General features: G+C 43.0%; 1 protein-coding gene across 1 annotated transcript in view; it reads left to right on the top strand.

Annotated features, from left to right (window-relative positions):
• Positions 1 to 689: 689 nt before the first annotated feature.
• The window catches only part of FXYD1 (FXYD domain containing ion transport regulator 1), a 41376-nt gene continuing 17579 nt past the window's right edge, over positions 690 to 24486 (top strand). The window contains exons 1-3 of the mRNA XM_073655653.1: positions 690 to 845; positions 16493 to 16553; positions 23025 to 23066. Coding sequence (XP_073511754.1) covers positions 16499 to 16553; positions 23025 to 23066 — 97 coding nt within the window. The 5' untranslated portion in view covers positions 690 to 845; positions 16493 to 16498. The remainder of the gene's footprint in view (positions 846 to 16492; positions 16554 to 23024; positions 23067 to 24486) is intronic.

Here is a 24486-nt window from a genome sequence, read left to right as displayed (position 1 = left end):
TCTGTGCAGCATTACAGGCGCTCCGTTAACCTCTTGGTTTCTGTCTGCTGACAACATTGTTGCGCCTGAATTCACCGATCAAGTAAAAAAAATTAATAAATTGATCAGTTTCAAACTGATGAAAAACTGATCTATTTAATACTGATCCGTTCACACTGACTTCACTGATTTTATATCCGGATCCTGCTGTAATAATTCATTTAGCTGGAAAAAAAAAAATATTGCGCTGACACTAAACTGAATTGTTTCTACTCCTCTTGAGGTTTTGGTTCCGTTTTTTTCTCGCCAAACTTTCCCAGAAACAGATATAACTAAGAAAATGGCTGAGCAGAATTTGCAGCAACTTAACTAAAGAGCCCGATGACTTATTTTTCCGGGGTATTGGGGGCATTTTTTTTTTCTTTTGGGGGGATGCATATGATTGGACACAATCTTTCTTTGTTAGGAGCTGTAGCATGTGATTCCTTCGCTTCGTGTTAGCGGAAAAACACGTCCAGGAACTGAGAGAGAAAGGAATACAGATGGTAAAAAAGGAGAGATAAACAGAAAGCGACACGGGCTGCGAAACGCAGATAACGCCAAATAGGGCGAAACAGGGACAGACAGACTCCGAAAAGGGACAGACGAGCTGCCAGAGGGGCCTGAAGAGCACATACAGGGAGAGGGGCAGGGAGAGGATGTAGGGGGGTAGAAGGAGGAGTCAGAGGGGAGGGGGGTAAACTTAGGAAAGTGTAAACAGAATCACTTGTGTGTCTCTTAGGGCAGAGAGAGCTCAGGGCTGACAGTCCCCACTGACGCCCACCCAGAGACAGCTGGCAGGAGACCCCTGGTGTTAGACCGCCTCGGTGAGAAACCTATTTTGCAAAAATCTTATTAAACCCCCCACCCCCCCCCGTGGGATGGAAACTTTGTTTTGAATTTTTTTTTTATTTGTTTATTTAGAACACGCAACAATGTTGCAAAACAGATAAACACAAAAGTCTGCAGCCTGTGGAACATGCTGGGAGTTGTAGTTCTGCTGCTACCGGATAGTCTCAGATTGTAGATCGCTGCATGGGATCTGTAGGGTGTAAGATTCAGTCTGGGGGAGGTTTGAGGGGGTTGTGCGCTGTCACTATGGAAATGTCATATCTTGTTCCGTTATATGATAGATTGGAGGATTGTATCATGTGCAGATGTAGCAGAACTGAATTGGTTATTCATCCCTTTAACAGGATTATGCCTTGTTGGTTTTAACCAAAATTGTGCTGCAAATACAATATTATATGACCTGTAATGACAAACTCAGCTCTGCTGCATGTGCAAAAAGAATTGGTGGGGGTAAAAATAGACAATTGCATGCAAAGTAATTCCCAAAAAAAAGCTTTTATTTTCAGGTTACAGAGCCATGATGCCACCAGGGCCCTGGAGCCTGAGGGGCCCAAGCTGCTTGCACTATATCCCAGTAATATGAGGGGTCGGGCGATGTATTTTAGGAGTTTTTCCAGTGCCTGGCACATAACGCTCTACTTTTTCCTACTCATTTTTTCCATATGTGCACAGCAGGTGGGGGAAGGGGTGCAAGTCATTTCAGGGAGCTAATAAGGAGAAATCTCCATTGCAAAACCTAATGCCCAATGTTCGGTCGATGTAGCAGAGCCGAGTTTGTCTTTTGTCCTGTGTAACACTGCTGATTTCATTAGGCCACATATCACCTCTGCTACATCTATAGGGTTATTTTTTGGAGCAGATTTTGCAATATTAGATGTTGATTCATATCTTGACCCCAGCACTGGTGGATTTGCTGTCTGCAACATCTCTCACAATGCAACACAGCAGAGCTGTGCTAGAACTGATCCTACAGGGGGCAGCAGTGAGGTGTGAGGCCCTGGCACTGGGCCAAGGCAGGAAATACCAGGAGAGGTACCACCTTGGTTAATCTTCACTCCAATCACATCCAAAGCTGTCTCCATAATTCTGCAGTTTTACTGTTAGTGCTCAGGAGGCAAGACTTCATATATCTGTGCTGATTGAGTGTATACATAATAGTGTTGAACTTTGTAGGTTTACCCCAGTCATTGGTGCACACTGCCAACACTATTGGAGGGTGATCATATAGTGCAGCAGAATTGTGAATGCAGCTTTAGATGTGATTGGAGACATGATAGATCAATTCTTCCAGGATTTCATGTGATTTCCAGGGAATGAATGGTTTCTGTTTTTTAGGGTTTCTCTGGGTGGAAAGTAGAAAGCAGGAAAGTAGGAGAAATCCTTCCCTGGAGGAAGATGGGGAGGGCAGACATTCTGTACAGGAGAAGAGGAGATAAATATAAAAGCGCAGCCGCTGCCAAATTCTATATATACTCAGAACAGAGGTGGTGGGAGAACCTGGAGGGGTCGTCTGGGGGTGCACAGGACAGCCTGTACTGCTGTATCTAAGCCCATCGTGATACCGAGTGTTAATGTTTATAAGGATTCCATGTGTGATACTGTCTACTGACCCGTGTATCTAATCCTATCCTGTGTGATACTGTCTATTGAGCTGTGTATCTAATCCTATCCTATGTGATACTGCCTGCTGAGCTGTGTATCTAATCCTCTCCTGTGTGATACTGTCTGCTGAGCCGTGTATCTAATCCTCTCCTGTGTGATACTGTCTGCTGAGCCGTGTATCTAATCCTCTCCTGTGTGATACTGTCTGCTGAGCCGTGTATCTAATCCTATCCTGTATGATACTGTCTGCTGAGCTGTGTATCTAATCCCCTCCTGTGTGATACTGTCTGCTGAGCTGTGTATCTAATCCTCTCCTGTGTGATACTGTCTGCTGAGCCGTGTATCTAATCCTCTCCTGTGTGATACTGTCTGCTGAGCCGTGTATCTAATCCTCTCCTGTGTGATACTGTCTATTGAGCTGTGTATCTAATCCCATCCTGTGTGATACTGTCTGCTGAGCTGTGTATCTAATCCTATCCTGTGTGATACTGTCTGCTGCGCTGTGTATCTAATCCTCTCCTGTGTGATACTGTCTGCTGAGCCGTGTATCTAATCCTATCCTGTGTGATAATGTCTGCTGAGCCGTGTATCTAATCCTCTCCTGTGTGATACTGTGTGCTGAGCTGTGTATCTAATCCTATCCTGTGTGATAATGTCTGCTGAGCCGTGTATCTAATCCTATCCTGTGTGATACTGCCTGCTGAGCCGTGTATCTAATCCTATCCTGTGTGATACTGTCTGAGCCGTGTATCTAATCCTCTCCTGTGTGATACTGTCTGCTGAGCCGTGTATCTAATCCTATCCTGTGTGATAATGTCTGCTGAGCCGTGTATCTAATCCTCTCCTGTGTGATACTGTGTGCTGAGCCGTGTATCTAATCCTATCCTGTGTGATAATGTCTGCTGAGCCGTGTATCTAATCCTATCCTGTGTGATACTGTCTGCTGAGCCGTGTATCTAATCCTATCCTGTGTGATACTGTCGAGCAGTGTATCTAATCCTATCCTGTGTGATAATGTCTGCTGAGCCGTGTATCTAATCCTATCCTGTGTGATACTGTCTGCTGAGCCGTGTATCTAATCCTATCCTGTGTGATACTGTCTGCTGAGCAGTGTATCTAATCCTCTCCTGTGTGATACTGTCTGCTGAGCTGTGTATCTAATCCTATCCTGTGTGATACTGTCTGCTGAGCCTTGTATCTAATCCTCTCCTGTGTGATACTGTCTGCTGAGCAGTGTATCTAATCCTATCCTGTGTGATAATGTCTGCTGAGCCGTGTATCTAATCCTCTCCTGTGTGATACTGTCTGCTGAGCTGTGTATCTAATCCTATCCTGTGTGATAATGTCTGCTGAGCTGTGTATCTAATCCTATCCTGTGTGATACTGTCTGCTGAGCAGTGTATCTAATCCTATCCTGTGTGATACTGTCTGCTGAGCCTTGTATCTAATCCTCTCCTGTGTGATACTGTCTGCTGAGCAGTGTATCTAATCCTATCCTGTGTGATAATGTCTGCTGAGCTGTGTATCTAATCCTATCCTGTGTGATACTGTCTGCTGAGCAGTGTATCTAATCCTATCCTGTGTGATACTGCCTGCTGAGCCGTGTATCTAATCCTATCCTGTGTGATACTGTCTGCTGCGCCGTGTATCTAATCCTATCCTGTGTGATACTGTCTGCTGAGCTGTGTATCTAATCCTATCCTGTGTGATACTGTCTGCTGAGCTGTGTATCTAATCCTATCCTGTGTGATACTGTCTGCTGAGCTGTGTATCTAATCCTATCCTGAGTGATACTGTCTGCTGCGCCGTGTATCTAATCCTCTCCTGTGTGATACTGTCTGCTGAGCTGTGTATCTAATCCTATCCTGTGTGATACTGTCTGCTGAGCCTTGTATCTAATCCTCTCCTGTGTGATACTGTCTGCTGAGCAGTGTATCTAATCCTATCCTGTGTGATACTGCCTGCTGAGCCGTGTATCTAATCCTATCCTGTGTGATACTGTCTGCTGAGCTGAGTATCTAATCCTATCCTGTGTGATACTGTCTGCTGAGCTGTGTATCTAATCCTATCATGTGTTATACTGTCTGCTGAGCTGTGTATCTAATCCTATCCTGTGTGATACTGTCTGCTGAGCTGTGTATATAATCCTCTCCTGTGTCACACTGTCTGCTGAGCCGTGTATCTAATCCTCTCCTGTGTGATACTGTCTGCTGAGCCGTGTATCTAATCCTCTCCTGTGTGATACTGTCTGCTGAGCTGTGTATCTAATCCTCTCCTGTGTGATACTGTCTGCTGAGCCGTGTATCTAATCCTCTCCTGTGTGATACTGTCTGCTGAGCTGTGTATCTAATCCTCTCCTGTGTGATACTGTCTGCTGAGCTGTGTATCTAATCCTATCCTGTGTGATACTGTGTGCTGAGCTGTGTATCTAATCCTCTCCTGTGTGATACTGTCTGCTGAGCTGTGTATCTAATCCTATCCTGTGTGATGCTGTCTGCTGAGCTGTGTATCTAATCCTCTTCTGTGTGATACTGTCTGCTGAGCCGTGTATCTAATCCTATCCTGTGTGATACTGTCTGCTGAGCCGTGTATCTAATCCTATCCTGTGTGATACTGCCTGCTGAGCCGTGTATCTAATCCTATCCTGTGTGATACTGCCTGCTGAGCCGTGTATCTAATCCTATCCTGTGTGATACAGTCTGCTGAGCTGTGTATCTAATCCTCTCCTGTGTGATACTGTCTGCTGAGCAGTGTATCTAATCCTATCCTGTGTGATACTGTCTGCTGAGCTGTGTATATAATCCTCTCCTGTGTCACACTGTCTGCTGAGCCGTGTATCTAATCCTCTCCTGTGTGATACTGTCTGCTGAGCCGTGTATCTAATCCTCTCCTGTGTGATACTGTCTGCTGAGCTGTGTATCTAATCCTCTCCTGTGTGATACTGTCTGCTGAGCCGTGTATCTAATCCTCTCCTGTGTGATACTGTCTGCTGAGCTGTGTATCTAATCCTCTCCTGTGTGATACTGTGTGCTGAGCTGTGTATCTAATCCTATCCTGTGTGATACTGTGTGCTGAGCTGTGTATCTAATCCTCTCCTGTGTGATACTGTCTGCTGAGCTGTGTATCTAATCCTATCCTGTGTGATGCTGTCTGCTGAGCTGTGTATCTAATCCTCTTCTGTGTGATACTGTCTGCTGAGCCGTGTATCTAATCCTATCCTGTGTGATACTGTCTGCTGAGCCGTGTATCTAATCCTATCCTGTGTGATACTGCCTGCTGAGCCGTGTATCTAATCCTATCCTGTGTGATACTGCCTGCTGAGCCGTGTATCTAATCCTATCCTGTGTGATACAGTCTGCTGAGCTGTGTATCTAATCCTCTCCTGTGTGATACTGTCTGCTGAGCAGTGTATCTAATCCTATCCTGTGTGATACTGTCTGCTGAGCCGTGTATCTAATCCTCTCCTGTGTGATACAGTCTGCTGAGCTGTGTATCTAATCCTCTCCTGTGTGATACTGTCTGCTGAGCCGTGTATCTAATCCTCTCCTGTGTGATACTGTCTGCTGAGCCGTGTATCTAATCCTCTCCTGTGTGATACTGTCTGCTGAGCTGCGTATCTAATCCTATCCTGTGTGATACTGTCTGCTGAGCTGTGTATCTAATCCCATCCTGTGTGATACTGTCTGCTGAGCTGTGTATCTAATACTCTCCTGTGTGATACTGTCTGCTGAGCTGCGTATCTAATCCTATCCTGTGTGATACTGTCTGCTGAGCCGTGTATCTAATCCTATCCTGTGTGATACTGCCTGCTGAGCCGTGTATCTAATCCTATCCTGTGTGATACTGCCTGCTGAGCCGTGTATCTAATCCTATCCTGTGTGATACAGTCTGCTGAGCTGTGTATCTAATCCTCTCCTGTGTGATACTGTCTGCTGAGCAGTGTATCTAATCCTATCCTGTGTGATACTGTCTGCTGAGCCGTGTATCTAATCCTCTCCTGTGTGATACTGTCTGCTGAGCCGTGTATCTAATCCTCTCCTGTGTGATACTGTCTGCTGAGCCGTGTATCTAATCCTATCCTGTGTGATACTGTCTGCTGAGCTGTGTATCTAATCCCATCCTGTGTGATACTGTCTGCTGAGCTATGTATCTAATCCTCTCCTGTGTGATACTGTCTACTGAGCCGTGTATCTAATCCTATCCTGTGTGATACTGTCTGCTGAGCTGTGTATCTAATCCTATCCTGTGTGATACTGTCTGCTGAGCCGTGTATCTAATCCTATCCTGTGTGATACTGTCTGCTGAGCCGTGTATCTAATCCTCTCCTGTGTGATACTGTCTGCTGAGCCGTGTATCTAATCCTATCCTGTGTGATACTGTCTGCTGAGCTGTGTATCTAATCCTATCCTGTGTGATACCGTCTGCTGAGCCGTGTATCTAATCCTCTCCTGTGTGATACTGTCTGCTGAGCTGTGTATATAATCCTCTCCTGTGTCACACTGTCTGCTGAGCCGTGTATCTAATCCTCTCCTGTGTGATACTGTCTGCTGAGCCGTGTATCTAATCCTCTCCTGTGTGATACTGTCTGCTGAGCTGTGTATCTAATCCTCTCCTGTGTGATACTGTCTGCTGAGCCGTGTATCTAATCCTCTCCTGTGTGATACTGTCTGCTGAGCTGTGTATCTAATCCTATCCTGTGGATACTGTCTGCTGAGCTGTGTATCTAATCCTATCCTGTGTGATGCTGTCTGCTGAGCTGTGTATCTAATCCTATCCTGTGTGATACTGTCTGCTGAGCTGTGTATCTAATCCTATCCTGTGTGATACCGTCTGCTGAGCCGTGTATCTAATCCTCTCCTGTGTGATACTGTCTGCTGAGCCGTGTATCTAATCCTCTCCTGTGTGATACTGTCTGCTGAGCCGTGTATCTAATCCTATCCTGTGTGATACTGTCTGCTGATCTGTGTATCTAATCCTATCCTGTGTGATAATGTCTGCTGAGCTGTGTATCTAATCCCATCCTGTGTGATACTGTCTGCTGAGCCGTGTATCTAATCCTATCCTGTGTGATACTGTCTGCTGAGCTGTGTATCTAATCCCATCCTGTGTGATACTGTCTGCTGAGCCGTGTATCTAATCCTCTCCTGTGTGATACTGTCTGCTGAGCTGTGTATATAATCCTCTCCTGTGTCACACTGTCTGCTGAGCCGTGTATCTAATCCTCTCCTGTGTGATGCTGTTCTGAGCCGTGTATCTAATCCTATCCTGTGTGATACTGTCTGGTGAGCAGTGTATCTAATCCTCTCCTGTGTGATACTGTCTGCTGAGCCGTGTATCTAATCCTCTCCTGTGTGATACTGTCTGCTGAGCTGTGTATCTAATCCTCTCCTGTGTGATACTGTCTGCTGAGCCGTGTATCTAATCCTCTCCTGTGTGATACTGTCTGCTGAGCTGTGTATCTAATCCTATCCTGTGTGATGATGTCTGCTGAGCTGTGTATCTAATCCTCTTCTGTGTGATACTGTCTGCTGAGCCGTGTATCTAATCCTATCCTGTGTGATACTGTCTGCTGAGCCGTGTATCTAATCCTATCCTGTGTGATACTGCCTGCTGAGCCGTGTATCTAATCCTATCCTGTGTGATACAGTCTGCTGAGCTGTGTATCTAATCCTCTCCTGTGTGATACTGTCTGCTGAGCAGTGTATCTAATCCTATCCTGTGTGATACTGTCTGCTGAGCCGTGTATCTAATCCTCTCCTGTGTGATACAGTCTGCTGAGCTGTGTATCTAATCCTATCCTGTGTGATACTGTCTGCTGAGCTGTGTATCTAATCCTCTCCTGTGTGATACTGTCTGCTGAGCCGTGTATCTAATCCTCTCCTGTGTGATACTGTCTGCTGAGCCGTGTATCTAATCCTCTCCTGTGTGATACTGTCTGCTGAGCTGCGTATCTAATCCTATCCTGTGTGATACTGTCTGCTGAGCTGTGTATCTAATCCCATCCTGTGTGATACTGTCTGCTGAGCTGTGTATCTAATCCTCTCCTGTGTGATACTGTCTGCTGAGCCGTGTATCTAATCCTCTCCTGTGTGATACTGTCTGCTGAGCTGCGTATCTAATCCTATCCTGTGTGATACTGTCTGCTGAGCTGTGTATCTAATCCCATCCTGTGTGATACTGTCTGCTGAGCTGTGTATCTAATCCTCTCCTGTGTGATACTGTCTGCTGAGCTGCGTATCTAATCCTATCCTGTGTGATACTGTCTGCTGAGCCGTGTATCTAATCCTATCCTGTGTGATACTGCCTGCTGAGCCGTGTATCTAATCCTATCCTGTGTGATACTGCCTGCTGAGCCGTGTATCTAATCCTATCCTGTGTGATACAGTCTGCTGAGCTGTGTATCTAATCCTCTCCTGTGTGATACTGTCTGCTGAGCAGTGTATCTAATCCTATCCTGTGTGATACTGTCTGCTGAGCTGTGTATCTAATCCTCTCCTGTGTGATACTGTCTGCTGAGCTGCGTATCTAATCCTATCCTGTGTGATACTGTCTGCTGAGCCGTGTATCTAATCCTATCCTGTGTGATACTGCCTGCTGAGCCGTGTATCTAATCCTATCCTGTGTGATACTGCCTGCTGAGCCGTGTATCTAATCCTATCCTGTGTGATACAGTCTGCTGAGCTGTGTATCTAATCCTCTCCTGTGTGATACTGTCTGCTGAGCAGTGTATCTAATCCTATCCTGTGTGATACTGTCTGCTGAGCCGTGTATCTAATCCTCTCCTGTGTGATACTGTCTGCTGAGCCGTGTATCTAATCCTATCCTGTGTGATACTGTCTGCTGAGCTGTGTATCTAATCCCATCCTGTGTGATACTGTCTGCTGAGCCGTGTATCTAATCCTCTCCTGTGTGATACTGTCTGCTGAGCTGTGTATATAATCCTCTCCTGTGTCACACTGTCTGCTGAGCCGTGTATCTAATCCTCTCCTGTGTGATGCTGTTCTGAGCCGTGTATCTAATCCTATCCTGTGTGATACTGTCTGGTGAGCAGTGTATCTAATCCTCTCCTGTGTGATACTGTCTGCTGAGCCGTGTATCTAATCCTCTCCTGTGTGATACTGTCTGCTGAGCTGTGTATCTAATCCTCTCCTGTGTGATACTGTCTGCTGAGCCGTGTATCTAATCCTCTCCTGTGTGATACTGTCTGCTGAGCTGTGTATCTAATCCTATCCTGTGTGATGATGTCTGCTGAGCTGTGTATCTAATCCTCTTCTGTGTGATACTGTCTGCTGAGCCGTGTATCTAATCCTATCCTGTGTGATACTGTCTGCTGAGCCGTGTATCTAATCCTATCCTGTGTGATACTGCCTGCTGAGCCGTGTATCTAATCCTATCCTGTGTGATACAGTCTGCTGAGCTGTGTATCTAATCCTCTCCTGTGTGATACTGTCTGCTGAGCAGTGTATCTAATCCTATCCTGTGTGATACTGTCTGCTGAGCCGTGTATCTAATCCTCTCCTGTGTGATACAGTCTGCTGAGCTGTGTATCTAATCCTATCCTGTGTGATACTGTCTGCTGAGCTGTGTATCTAATCCTCTCCTGTGTGATACTGTCTGCTGAGCCGTGTATCTAATCCTCTCCTGTGTGATACTGTCTGCTGAGCCGTGTATCTAATCCTCTCCTGTGTGATACTGTCTGCTGAGCTGCGTATCTAATCCTATCCTGTGTGATACTGTCTGCTGAGCTGTGTATCTAATCCCATCCTGTGTGATACTGTCTGCTGAGCTGTGTATCTAATCCTCTCCTGTGTGATACTGTCTGCTGAGCCGTGTATCTAATCCTCTCCTGTGTGATACTGTCTGCTGAGCTGCGTATCTAATCCTATCCTGTGTGATACTGTCTGCTGAGCTGTGTATCTAATCCCATCCTGTGTGATACTGTCTGCTGAGCTGTGTATCTAATCCTCTCCTGTGTGATACTGTCTGCTGAGCTGCGTATCTAATCCTATCCTGTGTGATACTGTCTGCTGAGCCGTGTATCTAATCCTATCCTGTGTGATACTGCCTGCTGAGCCGTGTATCTAATCCTATCCTGTGTGATACTGCCTGCTGAGCCGTGTATCTAATCCTATCCTGTGTGATACAGTCTGCTGAGCTGTGTATCTAATCCTCTCCTGTGTGATACTGTCTGCTGAGCAGTGTATCTAATCCTATCCTGTGTGATACTGTCTGCTGAGCCGTGTATCTAATCCTCTCCTGTGTGATACTGTCTGCTGAGCCGTGTATCTAATCCTCTCCTGTGTGATACTGTCTGCTGAGCCGTGTATCTAATCCTCTCCTGTGTGATACTGTCTGCTGAGCCGTGTATCTAATCCTCTCCTGTGTGATACTGTCTGCTGAGCCGTGTATCTAATCCTATCCTGTGTGATACTGTCTGCTGAGCTGTGTATCTAATCCTATCCTGTGTGATACCGTCTGCTGAGCCGTGTATCTAATCCTCTCCTGTGTGATACTGTCTGCTGAGCTGTGTATCTAATCCTATCCTGTGTGATACCGTCTGCTGAGCCGTGTATCTAATCCTCTCCTGTGTGATACTGTCTGCTGAGCCGTGTATCTAATCCTATCCTGTGTGATACTGTCTGCTGATCTGTGTATCTAATCCTATCCTGTGTGATAATGTCTGCTGAGCTGTGTATCTAATCCCATCCTGTGTGATACTGTCTGCTGAGCCGTGTATCTAATCCTATCCTGTGTGATATTGTCTGCTGAGCTGTGTATCTAATCCCATCCTGTGTGATACTGTCTGCTGAGCTATGTATCTAATCCTCTCCTGTGTGATACTGTCTACTGAGCTGTGTATATAATCCTGCCCTGTGTGATACTGTCTGCTGAGCCGTGTATCTAATCCTCTCCTGTGTGATACTGTCTGCTGAGCTGTGTATCTAATCCTATCCTGTGTGATGCTGTCTGCTGAGCTGTGTATCTAATCCTCTTCTGTGTGATACTGTCTGCTGAGCCGTGTATCTAATCCTATCCTGTGTGATACTGTCTGCTGAGCCGTGTATCTAATCCTATCCTGTGTGATACTGCCTGCTGAGCCGTGTATCTAATCCTATCCTGTGTGATACTGCCTGCTGAGCCGTGTATCTAATCCTATCCTGTGTGATACAGTCTGCTGAGCCGTGTATCTAATCCTCTCCTGTGTGATACTGTCTGCTGAGCAGTGTATCTAATCCTATCCTGTGTGATACTGTCTGCTGAGCCGTGTATCTAATCCTCTCCTGTGTGATACAGTCTGCTGAGCTGTGTATCTAATCCTCTCCTGTGTGATACTGTCTGCTGAGCCGTGTGTCTAATCCTCTCCTGTGTGATACTGTCTGCTGAGCCGTGTATCTAATCCTCTCCTGTGTGATACTGTCTGCTGAGCTGCGTATCTAATCCTATCCTGTGTGATACTGTCTGCTTAGCCGTGTATTTAATCCTCTCCTGTGTGATACTGTCTGCTGAGCCGTGTATCTAATCCTCTCCTGTGTGATACTGTCTGCTGAGCCGTGTATCTAATCCTATCCTGTGTGATACTGTCTGCTGAGCTGTGTATCTAATCCTATCCTGTGTGATACTGTCTGCTGAGCCGTGTATCTAATCCTATCCTGTGTGATACTGTCTGCTGAGCCGTGTATCTAATCCTCTCCTGTGTGATACTGTCTGCTTAGCCGTGTATTTAATCCTCTCCTGTGTGATACTGTCTGCTGAGCTGTGTATCTAATCCTCTCCTGTGTGATACTGTCTGCTGAGCCGTGTATCTAATCCTATCCTGTGTGATACTGTCTGCTGAGCTGTGTATCTAATCCTATCCTGTGTGATACTGTCTGCTGAGCCGTGTATCTAATCCTCTCCTGTGTGATACTGTCTGCTGAGCCGTGTATCTAATCCTATCCTGTGTGATACTGTCTGCTGAGCTGTGTATCTAATCCTATCCTGTGTGATACTGTCTGCTGAGCCGTGTATCTAATCCTCTCCTGTGTGATACTGTCTGCTGAGCCGTGTATCTAATCCTCTCCTGTGTGATACTGTCTGCTGAGCCGTGTATCTAATCCTATCCTGTGTGATACTGTCTGCTGAGCTGTGTATCTAATCCTATCCTGTGTGATACCGTCTGCTGAGCCGTGTATCTAATCCTCTCCTGTGTGATACTGTCTGCTGAGCTGTGTATCTAATCCTATCCTGTGTGATACCGTCTGCTGAGCCGTGTATCTAATCCTCTCCTGTGTGATACTGTCTGCTGAGCCGTGTATCTAATCCTATCCTGTGTGATACTGTCTGCTGAGCTGAGTATCTAATCCTATCCTGTGTGATACCGTCTGCTGAGCCGTGTATCTAATCCTCTCCTGTGTGATACTGTCTGCTGAGCCGTGTATCTAATCCTCTCCTGTGTGATACTGTCTGCTGAGCTGTGTATCTAATCCTCTCCTGTGTGATACTGTCTGCTGAGCCGTGTATCTAATCCTATCCTGTGTGATACTGTCTGCTGAGCTGTGTATCTAATCCTATCCTGTGTGATACTGTCTGCTGAGCTGTGTATCTAATCTTCTCCTGTGTGATACTGTCTGCTGAGCCGTGTATCTAATCCTATCCTGTGTGATACTGTCTGCTGAGCCGTGTATCTAATCCTATCCTGTGTGATACTGTCTGCTGAGCTGTGTATCTAATCCTATCCTGTGTGATACTGTCTGCTGAGCTGTGTATCTAATCCTATCCTGTGTGATACGGTCTGCTGAGCCGTGTATCTAATCCTCTCCTGTGTGATACTGTCTGCTGAGCCATGTATCTAATCCTATCCTGTGTGATACTGTCTGCTGAGCAGTGTATCTAATCCTATCCTGTGTGATACTGTCTGCTGAGCCGTGTATCTAATCCTATCCTGTGTGATACTGTCTGCTGAGCTGTGTATCTAATCCACTCCTGTGTGATACTGTCTGCTGAGCCATGTATCTAATCCTATCCTGTGTGATACTGTCTGCTGAGCAGTGTATCTAATCCTATCCTGTGTGATACTGTCTGCTGAGCTGTGTATCTAATCCTATCCTGTGTGATACTGTCTGCTGAGCTGTGTATCTAATCCTATCCTGTGTGATACTGTCTGCTGAGCCGTGTATCTAATTCTCTCCTGTGTGATACTGTCTGCTGAGCCATGTATCTAATCCTATCCTGTGTGATACTGTCTGCTGAGCAGTGTATCTAATCCTATCCTGTGTGATACTGTCTGCTGAGCCGTGTATCTAATCCTATCCTGTGTGATACTGTCTGCTGAGCCGTGTATCTAATCCTCTCCTGTGTGATACTGTCTGCTGAGCCATGTATCTAATCCTATCCTGTGTGATACTGTCTGCTGAGCAGTGTATCTAATCCTATCCTGTGTGATACTGTCTGCTGAGCTGTGTATCTAATCCTATCCTGTGTGATACTGTCTGCTGAGCTGTGTATCTAATCCTATCCTGTGCGATACTGTCTGCTGAGCTGAGTATCTAATCCTATCCTGTGTGATACTTTTTGATTGAACTGTGTATCTAAGGCTATATTACAGGTCCAGCAATGATCTGGTAGAATGGATCCAGCAAACAAAAAATAGATCTATTAGAAATTGAAGATAATGGATCGCTGATTAACAGATCTGTTGTCCATAGACTTCAATGTTTAAAAAAAAAAAACGGATCCAGCAGAGATCAATTTTTTTGCCAACAGATTGCTGCTAGATCCGTTCTAACGGGTCATTACCGAACATATGAACATCGCCTAATCCTATCCTGTAGGAAATCATCTCGGAGAACAAAACAGCACCATGTATCCTCCAAAAATAAGATCATCACTGATAATAAAGTCTTGGTGATAAGAAAGTTTGATGCAATTGAATAAAATCTAGAGAAACTGCAACATAAATCTCTCTCCTGGATGTCTGTTACAATGTATCAGTGCAGATAACAGACAATCACAGTGAAGCAATTGTAACAATCCCTCAGCTGTGAGATGTATCAGGTAATGCAAAGAATCATTTTCCTATCCACAAAGCAGAGTTCATTAACATGGTGAAGAAGACTGAAGAACACAATCATTTACAAATTTTACAGTGATTAAGCGTTCCTTGTGATATCTGAGGTCGAGTCTGTGAACCTTTGACTTTAGACAAAGACAAATAAACGCACAACAGGGAATTCTGGCAAATTACAGAAAACATTTCTACAACACAAAGATCACACACTGTATCCCCAGGGAAGATTAGAGTAAAACTACAGGAGGCCTGACATCGAGATAAGAGCAAATCATCTGACACTTTACTACCATAAGAGGCCTTATAAGTTATAGATAGTGGAAACCTTCTACAGGCGGAAGTCAGAGAATGCTGGGATTTGTAAATAACTACTCCAATACTACAAGAATATAACTACTATAATACTGCCCCCTATGTACAAGAATATAACTACTATAATACTGCCCCTATGTACAAGAATATAACTACTATAATACTGCCCCCTATGTACAAGAATATAACTACTATAATACTGCTCCTAGGTACAAGAATATAACTACTATAATACAGCCCCCTATGTACAAGAATATAACTACTATAATACTACCCCTATGTACAAGAATATAACTACTATAATACTGCCCCTATGTACAAGAATATAACTACTATAATACTGCTCCCTATGTACAAGAATATAACTACTATAATACTGCTCCCTATGTACAAGAATATAACTACTATAATGCTGCCTCCTATGTACAAGAATATAACTACTATAATACTGCCCCCTATGTATAAGAATATAACTACTATAATACTGCCCCTATGTACAAGAATATAACTACTATAATACTGCCCCTGAGTACAAGAATATAACTACTATAATACTGCTCCTATGTACAAGAATATAACTACTATAATGCTGCCTCCTATGTACAAGAATATAACTACTATAATACTACTCCTATGTACAAGAATATAACTACTATAATACTGCCCCTATGTACAAGAATATAACTACTATAATACTGCCCCCTATGTACAGGAATATAACTACTATAATACTGCCCCCTATGTACAAGAATATAACTACTATAATACTGCCCCCTATGTACAAGAATATAACTACTATAATACTGCCCCCTATGTACAAGAATATAACTACTATAATACTGCTCCTAGGTACAAGAATATAACTACTATAATACAGCCCCCTATGTACAAGAATATAACTACTATAATACTACCCCTATGTACAAGAATATAACTACTATAATACTGCCCCTATGTACAAGAATATAACTACTATAATACTGCTCCCTATGTACAAGAATATAACTACTATAATGCTGCCTCCTATGTACAAGAATATAACTACTATAATACTACTCCTATGTACAAGAATATAACTACTATAATGCTGCCTCCTATGTACAAGAATATAACTACTATAATACTACTCCTATGTACAAGAATATAACTACTATAATACTGCCCCTATGTACAAGAATATAACTACTATAATACTGCCCCTGAGTACAAGAATATAACTACTATAATACTGCTCCTATGTACAAGAATATAACTACTATAATACTGTTCCCTATGTACAAGAATATAACTACTATAATACTGCCCCTATGTACAAGAATATAACTACTATAATACTGTTCCCTATGTACAAGAATATAACTACTATAATACTGCTCATATGTACAAGAATATAACTACTATAATACTGCCCCCTATGTACAAGAATATAACTACTATAATACTGCCCCCTATGTACAAGAATATAACTACTATAATACTGCTCCTATGTACAAGAATATAACTACTATAATACTGCTCCTATGTACAAGAATATAACTACTATAATACTGCTCCTATGTACAAGAATATAACTACTATAATACTGCTCCTATGTACAAGAATATAACTACTATAACACTGCTCTCTATGTACAAGAATATAACTACCCTTGTCTTACTACAGGTGATCATGGAGGCTTTCCTTTTTTTCTTTTGCTGTTCAGTTGCGATGACAGCTGCTCTTGGTAAGCATTTTATTTATTTATTTTACTCACGTGTACAGCGCCATCATATTCCACAGATTTGTATACATTATCATCTTAGTGTTTCCATTAGGGACTAGAAACTAAATTCCATATCAGTATTTTAGGAATTCACGCTCTCAGGTAGGCATTAGATTAGTGTTCACACAGGCACTGAATTTCTGTATCAAAACAATGTGATGTTTATTTCCACAGGTTGCACAGCACCGAAAACAAAACCATAAACACAAAGTCCCGGCCTTTACCAGGTGCTAACTAAGCGAAATAGACCCTGACTATTCTTACACGGCTGAGCTAGTTAAAGTTCATTCAAACAAAATTGCTATTCTCCATAGCAACCACTGATACTTGCAGTTTGGTGCACATGGCCCTGTACAGACTCCTTTCAGAGAGACTCTAGTTTGTCTCTCTCCAGCTCCAACACAACCCACTCTGCTCAGCTTTCCCAGCTGACAGAGGGAGCAAGGTGAATATAAGTCCTGGTTCTTAGTCAAAGTTAGCCAGGTACATCTAATCAAGACCTGCAGTGCTAGAATCTAACCCAGTCCTACCTGGATTTCCTACATACCCTCCCCCTCTGACCAACCAGAGTGCTAGGCACCATCTGCCAACCCAAAATGCCTACAAGGCGTTAAATTGGCTTGAGTTGGAGGCTCATGCTTGGTCATGTGAGTGTGACTTAGTACCTCCACAAACCTGCCCCTATTTTTTGGTAACTATTTTCGACCATGCTGTTTTTGGGAAGGTGACAAATTTCCTGCTACTTTGACACCCGCATAGTTGGCCTTTGATTGGGCCAATCAGCAAGCAGTTTTGAGATGGTCCCTAATCTTCCATGGTTTTAGTCGGTTGCAATAATGTATCTGGAAGAAATGCCTTTTCTTTGGTTCATTTACTTTACAGTGGACCTCCCCCACCTTTTCCACCACCCTATAGATTCCCTGCCACTGGGTAAGGAAGTTCCCCTTCACTGTGGGCACTAACACAAGTGTCCGATCCCTAGGCTTAAACTATTTCACTCTAGCCAACCGATTATACCCCCTGGATTTTTCCTCTTTGGCCATGAGGAGGTGCTCTTTTACCTGACCCTTCACTTTGGTCCCTCGACACAGCAGATCATTATACCTGGCCAATTGCAGAACACAATTATCGGCTCCTGGGGAACACCATTGAACACATTTACATTTTCCTTGGTACCTTTTACTGTTAAGTCCTTGAGTCGAAAAGTCCCCAAACTGTCCTAGGACTCCTCCAGGTCAGGGATATTGGCTTCAGGGGATGCTTCCTCATCCTCCTTTCTAGTCCATACAGTGAAAGGAAATTCACCGTTTGCATCATGTGACCTTGTTACCATAGCCAATTCCTGGTGGTATACTGGACTAGTAAGTGTTACAATTTTACCCCAAAAGTCCCAGAACAAAGGAAAATCTCGACCGATAACAATAGCATGCCACAAGTCCTTGACCACTTCCACTTCGTGGGACATGAGACCACAGTCTGTGCGCATGTTGACTAGGTCCATGAGATAGTTCTTGGCATCTCCATAGATAAGTCTTGCCCCCTACCCCTTCCCAGGGATTAGCACATGCGTTAGTGTGGCTTTTACCAGGGACAAATTCGCTGAGTCCAGGAGTCCCATTACTTGGACATCATTCACAGTCACCTGAGGTCCCTCGCTAGCATGAGGAACAGCACTACAGGCAGGGGAGGCAATGTATGAGTAGAGCTGGCCTACAGAGCAGTTCATTGATTCTGATACCAGTTGACAATGGGCTGATATATGTCTCAGGGCATGACACCTCCAACAGACAATGATCTGAGAATCTGGCTCTTACCCCTCCTAGGTATTTGTGCACCCCTCAGACGTGGACTTAGATGGTGTATTCCAGAAAAGTGACCTCAGGCTCCCTTGATTGCTTAGGGAATTCTCCACAGCCAAGGACCTATCCACAAGGCTCATAAGGTCACCTGCATTCTGGGGATCTCCTTGGGCAACCCAGCTGTGAATGACCTAGGTAATGAGTGGATAAATCAATCCACTACCACTCATTACACCATCTGTGCCTTAGAGCAGGTCTCAGGCTGCAGCCAGGTATAACAGGTTGAACATTTGGGACTGGAGTGGTTTGTCCATTTGGTGGCTCTAGAGGTTCACCAATTGTGCCCTGATGGCCAGGGCTGCACCCAAATGTGCACCTTTAGTGTGCTATACTGTTTGGCATCCTGCAGGGCAAGGTCATAGTATGCTTACTGCGATTCCTCAGTAAGGTACGGCTTTAGGACCTCTACCCATGGCTCTGGTCTGCCACACACTAAAAGACAGTTAGGAAAGCCTCGACATCATCCTCCAGAGACATTTTCTGGAAGGCCTCCCATACTGTTTGGCTGACATGGGTACCATCACTTTGGCTGGCAGAAAGTGCTGTTTCCTTGGCCCGGATAGTTTGTCAAGAGAGCCATCTGATGATAATGCTGCTGTTGTAGCAAGTGCTGCTGCTGTTAATTCTGGTTCTGCTATAACTGTTGCAGATGCTGCTGCTGTAACATCTGTTGCTATAACTCCTGCTGGGGAAACTGCTGGATCAGGAGTTTGTTAATTTCCTGTTGGGTCTGCTGCTGCTGAAACTGAAGATTGGCCTGGACCAGCTGCTTAACAAGCTCCTACATGCTTTAAAACTGTTTGCAAAGCTGTAACTGCCTTTACCCATGACATACAATCTTTACATTGTAGTCACCCTTCCCTTTGGGACTGTTTTCCGCATTCAAACACCAAATGTAGGGATTCATGCTCAGCAGAAGGCAGTGTTCACACATGCACTAGATTATAGTATCAAAACAATATGATGTTTATTTCCAAAGGTTGCACAATACGTTTAACAAAATGTTAAACACAAAATCCCTAACTTTGTCCACAGGATAACTAAACATAATTGACCCTGTCAATTCATACACGGCTGAACTAGTCCCAGTTCAGTCAAACAAAATGGTATTGTCCATAGAAACTATTGATACTTGCAGTTTGGTGCACATGGCCCTGGGTAGACTTCTTTCAGAGAGACTCTGGTTTGTCTCTCCCCAGCTCCAACACAATCCACTCTGCTCAGCTTCTCCAGTTGACTGAAACAGAGCAAAGTGAACACATGTCCTTCTTCTTAGTCAAAGCTAGCCAAGTGCATCTAATCAACACTTGCAGTGCTAGGATTTAACCCAGTCCTACCTGACTTTCCTACATACCCTCCCCCTCTGCCCAGAGAGAACAAGGATAACACATGTCCTTCTTCTTAGTCAAAGCTAGCCAGGTGCATCTAATCAAGACCTGCAGTGCTATGATTTAACCCAGTCCTACCCAACTTTCCTACATACCTTCCCCCTCTGCCCAGAGAGAGCAAGGATAACACATATCCTTCTTCTTAGTCAAAGCTAGCTAGGTGCATCTAATTAAGACCTGCAGTGCTCGGATTTAATCCAGTCCTACCTGACTTACCTAAATATCCTTGTTCTCTCTGGGCAGAGGGGGAGGGTATGTAGGAAAGTCAGGTAGGACTGGGTTAAACCTAGCACTGCAGGTCTTGATTAGATGCACCTGGCTAGCTTTGACTAAGAAGACGGACATGTGTTATCCTTGTTCTCTCTGGGCAGAGGGGGAGGGTATGTAGGAAAGTCAGGTAGGACTGGATTAAATCCTAGCACTGCAGGTCTTAATTAGATGCACCTAGCTAGCTTTGACTAAGTAGAAGGACATGTGTTATCCTTGCTCTCTCTGGGCAGAGGGGGAAGGGATGTAGGAAAGTCAGGTAGGACTGGGTTAAACCTAGCACTGCAGGTCTTGATTAGATGCACCTGGCTAGCTTTGTCTAAGAAGAAGGACATGTGTTATCCTTGTTCTCTCTGGGCAGAGGGGGAGGGTAACACATGTCCTTCTTCTTAGTCAAAGCTAGTCAGGTGCAACTAATCAAGACCTGCAGTGCTAGGTTTAACCCAGTCCTACCTGACTTTCCTACATACCTTCCCCCTCTGCCCAGAGAGAGCAAGGATAACACATGTCCTTCTTCTTAGCCAAAGCTAGCTAGGTGCATCTAATTAAGACCTGCAGTGCTAGGATTTAATCCAGTCCTACCTGGCTTTCCTACATACCCTCCCCCCTCTGCCCAGAGAGAGCAAGGATAACACATGTCCTTCTTCTTAGTCAAAGCTAGAAAACCAAGCAATGTGAACTGAGGTCTAAGATGGTAGACATGCAAGAAATAGGAGCATGTTCACACTAGCAAAAAGAAGCAAAACCTACAGAAGACAAAAAATATATCTCATACCCTACCATCATTATATATAAATGTAAAACAAAGTTGCATAATAAATATAGGGTACTTAGTGAACTATTTTTGATCAAAAAAAGTATACAAGCCGTCCCACCAGCGGCAAGGTGACCCTAAATTGGGACGGTACCTATACTGTCTATATTAAAAACCTTACTGTATATCAAAGTTGAAGTAATGCATATAAAAGGGTAGACAAATAGGACCGGGTCCCAACTCCAGACCACCTAGGCCCGTGGTAAGCTACACATATACTAATCAGCTCAACAAAGGGGATGCCACACCCTTAAATTGCACAGAATGCAAACAAGACAGAAAACCAAGCAATGTGAACTGAGGTCTAAGATGGTAGACATGCAAGAAATAGGAGCATGTTCACACTAGCAAAAAGAAGCAAAACCTACAGAAGACAAAAAATATATCTCATACCCTACCATCATTATATATAAATGTAAAGCAAAGTTGCATAATAAATATAGGGTACTTAGTGAACTATTTTTGATCAAAAAAAGTATACAAGCCGTCCCACCAGCGGCAAGGTGACCCTAAATTGGGACGGTACCTATACTGTCTATATTAAAAACCTTACTGTATATCAAAGTTGAAGTAATGCATATAAAAGGGTAGACAAATAGGACCGGGTCCCAACTCCAGACCACCTAGGCCCGTGGTAAGCTACACATATACTAATCAGCTCAACAAAGGGGATGCCACACCCTTAAATTGCACAGAATGCAAACAAGACAGAAAACCAAGCAATGTGAACTGAGGTCTAAGATGGTAGACATGCAAGAAATAGGAGCATGTTCACACTAGCAAAAAGAAGCAAAACCTACAGAAGACAAAAAATATATCTCATACCCTACCATCATTATATATAAATGTAAAGCAAAGTTGCATAATAAATATAGGGTACTTAGTGAACTATTTTTGATCAAAAAAAGTATACAAGCCGTCCCACCAGCGGCAAGGTGACCCTAAATTGGGACGGTACCTATACTGTCTATATTAAAAACCTTACTGTATATCAAAGTTGAAGTAATGCATATAAAAGGGTAGACAAATAGGACCGGGTCCCAACTCCAGACCACCTAGGCCCGTGGTAAGCTACACATATACTAATCAGCTCAACAAAGGGGATGCCACACCCTTAAATTGCACAGAATGCAAACAAGACAGAAAACCAAGCAATGTGAACTGAGGTCTAAGATGGTAGACATGCAAGAAATAGGAGCATGTTCACACTAGCAAAAAGAAGCAAAACCTACAGAAGACAAAAAATATATCTCATACCCTACCATCATTATATATAAATGTAAAGCAAAGTTGCATAATAAATATAGGGTACTTAGTGAACTATTTTTGATCAAAAAAAAGTATACAAGCCATCCCACCAGCGGGACGGCTTGCATTACTTCAACTTTGATATACAGTAAGGTTTTTAATATAGACAGTATAGGTACCGTCCCAATTTAGGGTCACCTTGCCGCTGGTGGGACGGCTTGTATACTTTTTTTGATCAAAAATAGTTCACTAAGTACCCTATATTTATTATGCAACTTTGCTTTACATTTATATATAATGATGGTAGGGTATGAGATATATTTTTTGTCTTCTGTAGGTTTTAGTCAAAGCTAGCCAGGTGCATCTAATCAAGACCTGCAGTGCTAGGATTTAACCCAGTCCTACCTGGCTTTCCTACAGTATATTTTTCTATTGTGAAAGGAAACAGAAGGAAACCTACGCAAACACGGGAAGAACATACAATTTCCTTGCTGATGTCCTTGGTGCAATTTTCACTCAGGACACCAGCATTGCAAAGCCACAATGCTGCCCACTTAATATCCTCACCAATTCTGAATACTACTTTGTATCTTTCCAAAATGGATCTGAAATGTTGAGTAGATTTAGCCACACATCACATAGTTCCAGACAACACTTTCCACAAATTTGGAAAAAATACCCGCCACTCCTCGTGACCCAGTTGTGATAGAAAGGGCTAAACACAGGATCTAATATACAGTATACAGCAAGTAACAAAAAGCCCACAGGGGTCGGGATCTGATTCACTCCTGCTGCTTTCTGCTCAACTCTGTTTCTCTGGAAGTAAAATTACCTTGATTTTTTTCTTTTTGCTCAGAATCCGAGGATACAAATCAAGAACGTGACCCATTCTATTATGGTAACATTTCCCATTACTTCTCTGTTTGAATAATATATTTTTTTCCGTTTTGTTGTGTTGTACATAAAATACAAACAAGTCTACTAAGATTAGTTTTTTTTAATATTAGCCTGAAAACCACTGAAATTTAATCTCAACTGAAAAATTATCCTTTTTTTTTTAAAAAAAAAAATTAATACTTTGAATTATTATACAATTTCTCCGTTCCTCTTTAATGGCCGGTTATGCCGGGGTCAGCTATCGTTCAGTAAATATCACATAATTTCTCTCATAAATTAATCTCTATCTCATGAGACCTGGGAGTCAGAGTTTAATCCACATCTGTAAACTCAGTGCATGGAAAGATCTGCCAGAGGCGAATCTTCCAGAAATATAGAAATACATTTCATATATAAAACAGTTGAAGAGATTAGAAAATAACAAATCTGTAGCTTTCAAACCCACAAGAGAAAAGCTTCATTCAGTAAACAGCAAATACACTTATTACATGACTGGTGTTAATCAGCCACAAAGTACAATACCGCCCCTATGTATAAAATCATAACTACTATAATACTGCTCCTATGTACAAGAATATAACTACTATAATACTGCCCCTATGTACAAGAATATAACTACTATAATACTGCCCCTATGTACAAGAATATAACTACTATAATACTGCTTCTATGTACAAGAATATAACTACTATAATACTGCCACCTATATACAAGAATATAGCTACTATAATACTGCCTCCTATGTACAAGAATATAACTACTATAATACTGCCACCTATATACAAGAATATAACTACTATAATACTGCCCCCTATGTACAAGAATATAACTACTATAATACTGCCAAGAATAGTACTGCCAAGAATAGTACTACCACCTATATACAAGAATATAACTACTATAATAATGCCTCCTATATACAAGAATATAACTACTATAATACTGCCGCTATGTACAAGAATATAACTACTATAATACTGCTCCTATGTAAAAGAATATAACTACTATAATAGTGCCCCCTATGTACAAGAATATAACTACTATAATACTGCTCCTATGTAAAAGAATATAACTACTATAATAGTACCCCTATGTAAAAGAATATAACTACTATAATAGTGCCCCCTATGTACAAGAATATAACTACTATAATACTGCTCCCATGTACAAGTATATATCTACTATAATACTGCTCCCTATGTACAAGAATATAACTACTATAATACTGCTCCTATGTACAAGAATATAACTACTATAATACTGCTTCTATGTACAAGAATATAACTACTATAATACTGCTCCTATGTAAAAGAACATAACTACTATAATAGTGCCCCCTATGTACAAGTATATATCTACTATAATACTGCTCCTCTGTGCAAGAATATAACTACTATAATACTGCCCCTATGTACAAGAAT

This window comes from Phyllobates terribilis, unplaced genomic scaffold, assembly GCF_046119375.1.
Source record: "Phyllobates terribilis strain yellow unplaced genomic scaffold, ASM4611937v1 Scaffold_12__6_contigs__length_324123572, whole genome shotgun sequence".
NCBI classification, from domain to species: Eukaryota; Metazoa; Chordata; class Amphibia; order Anura; family Dendrobatidae; genus Phyllobates; species Phyllobates terribilis.
Note: the sequence above shows the minus strand (reverse complement) of the source record. Positions and strands in the feature narration are given on the sequence as shown.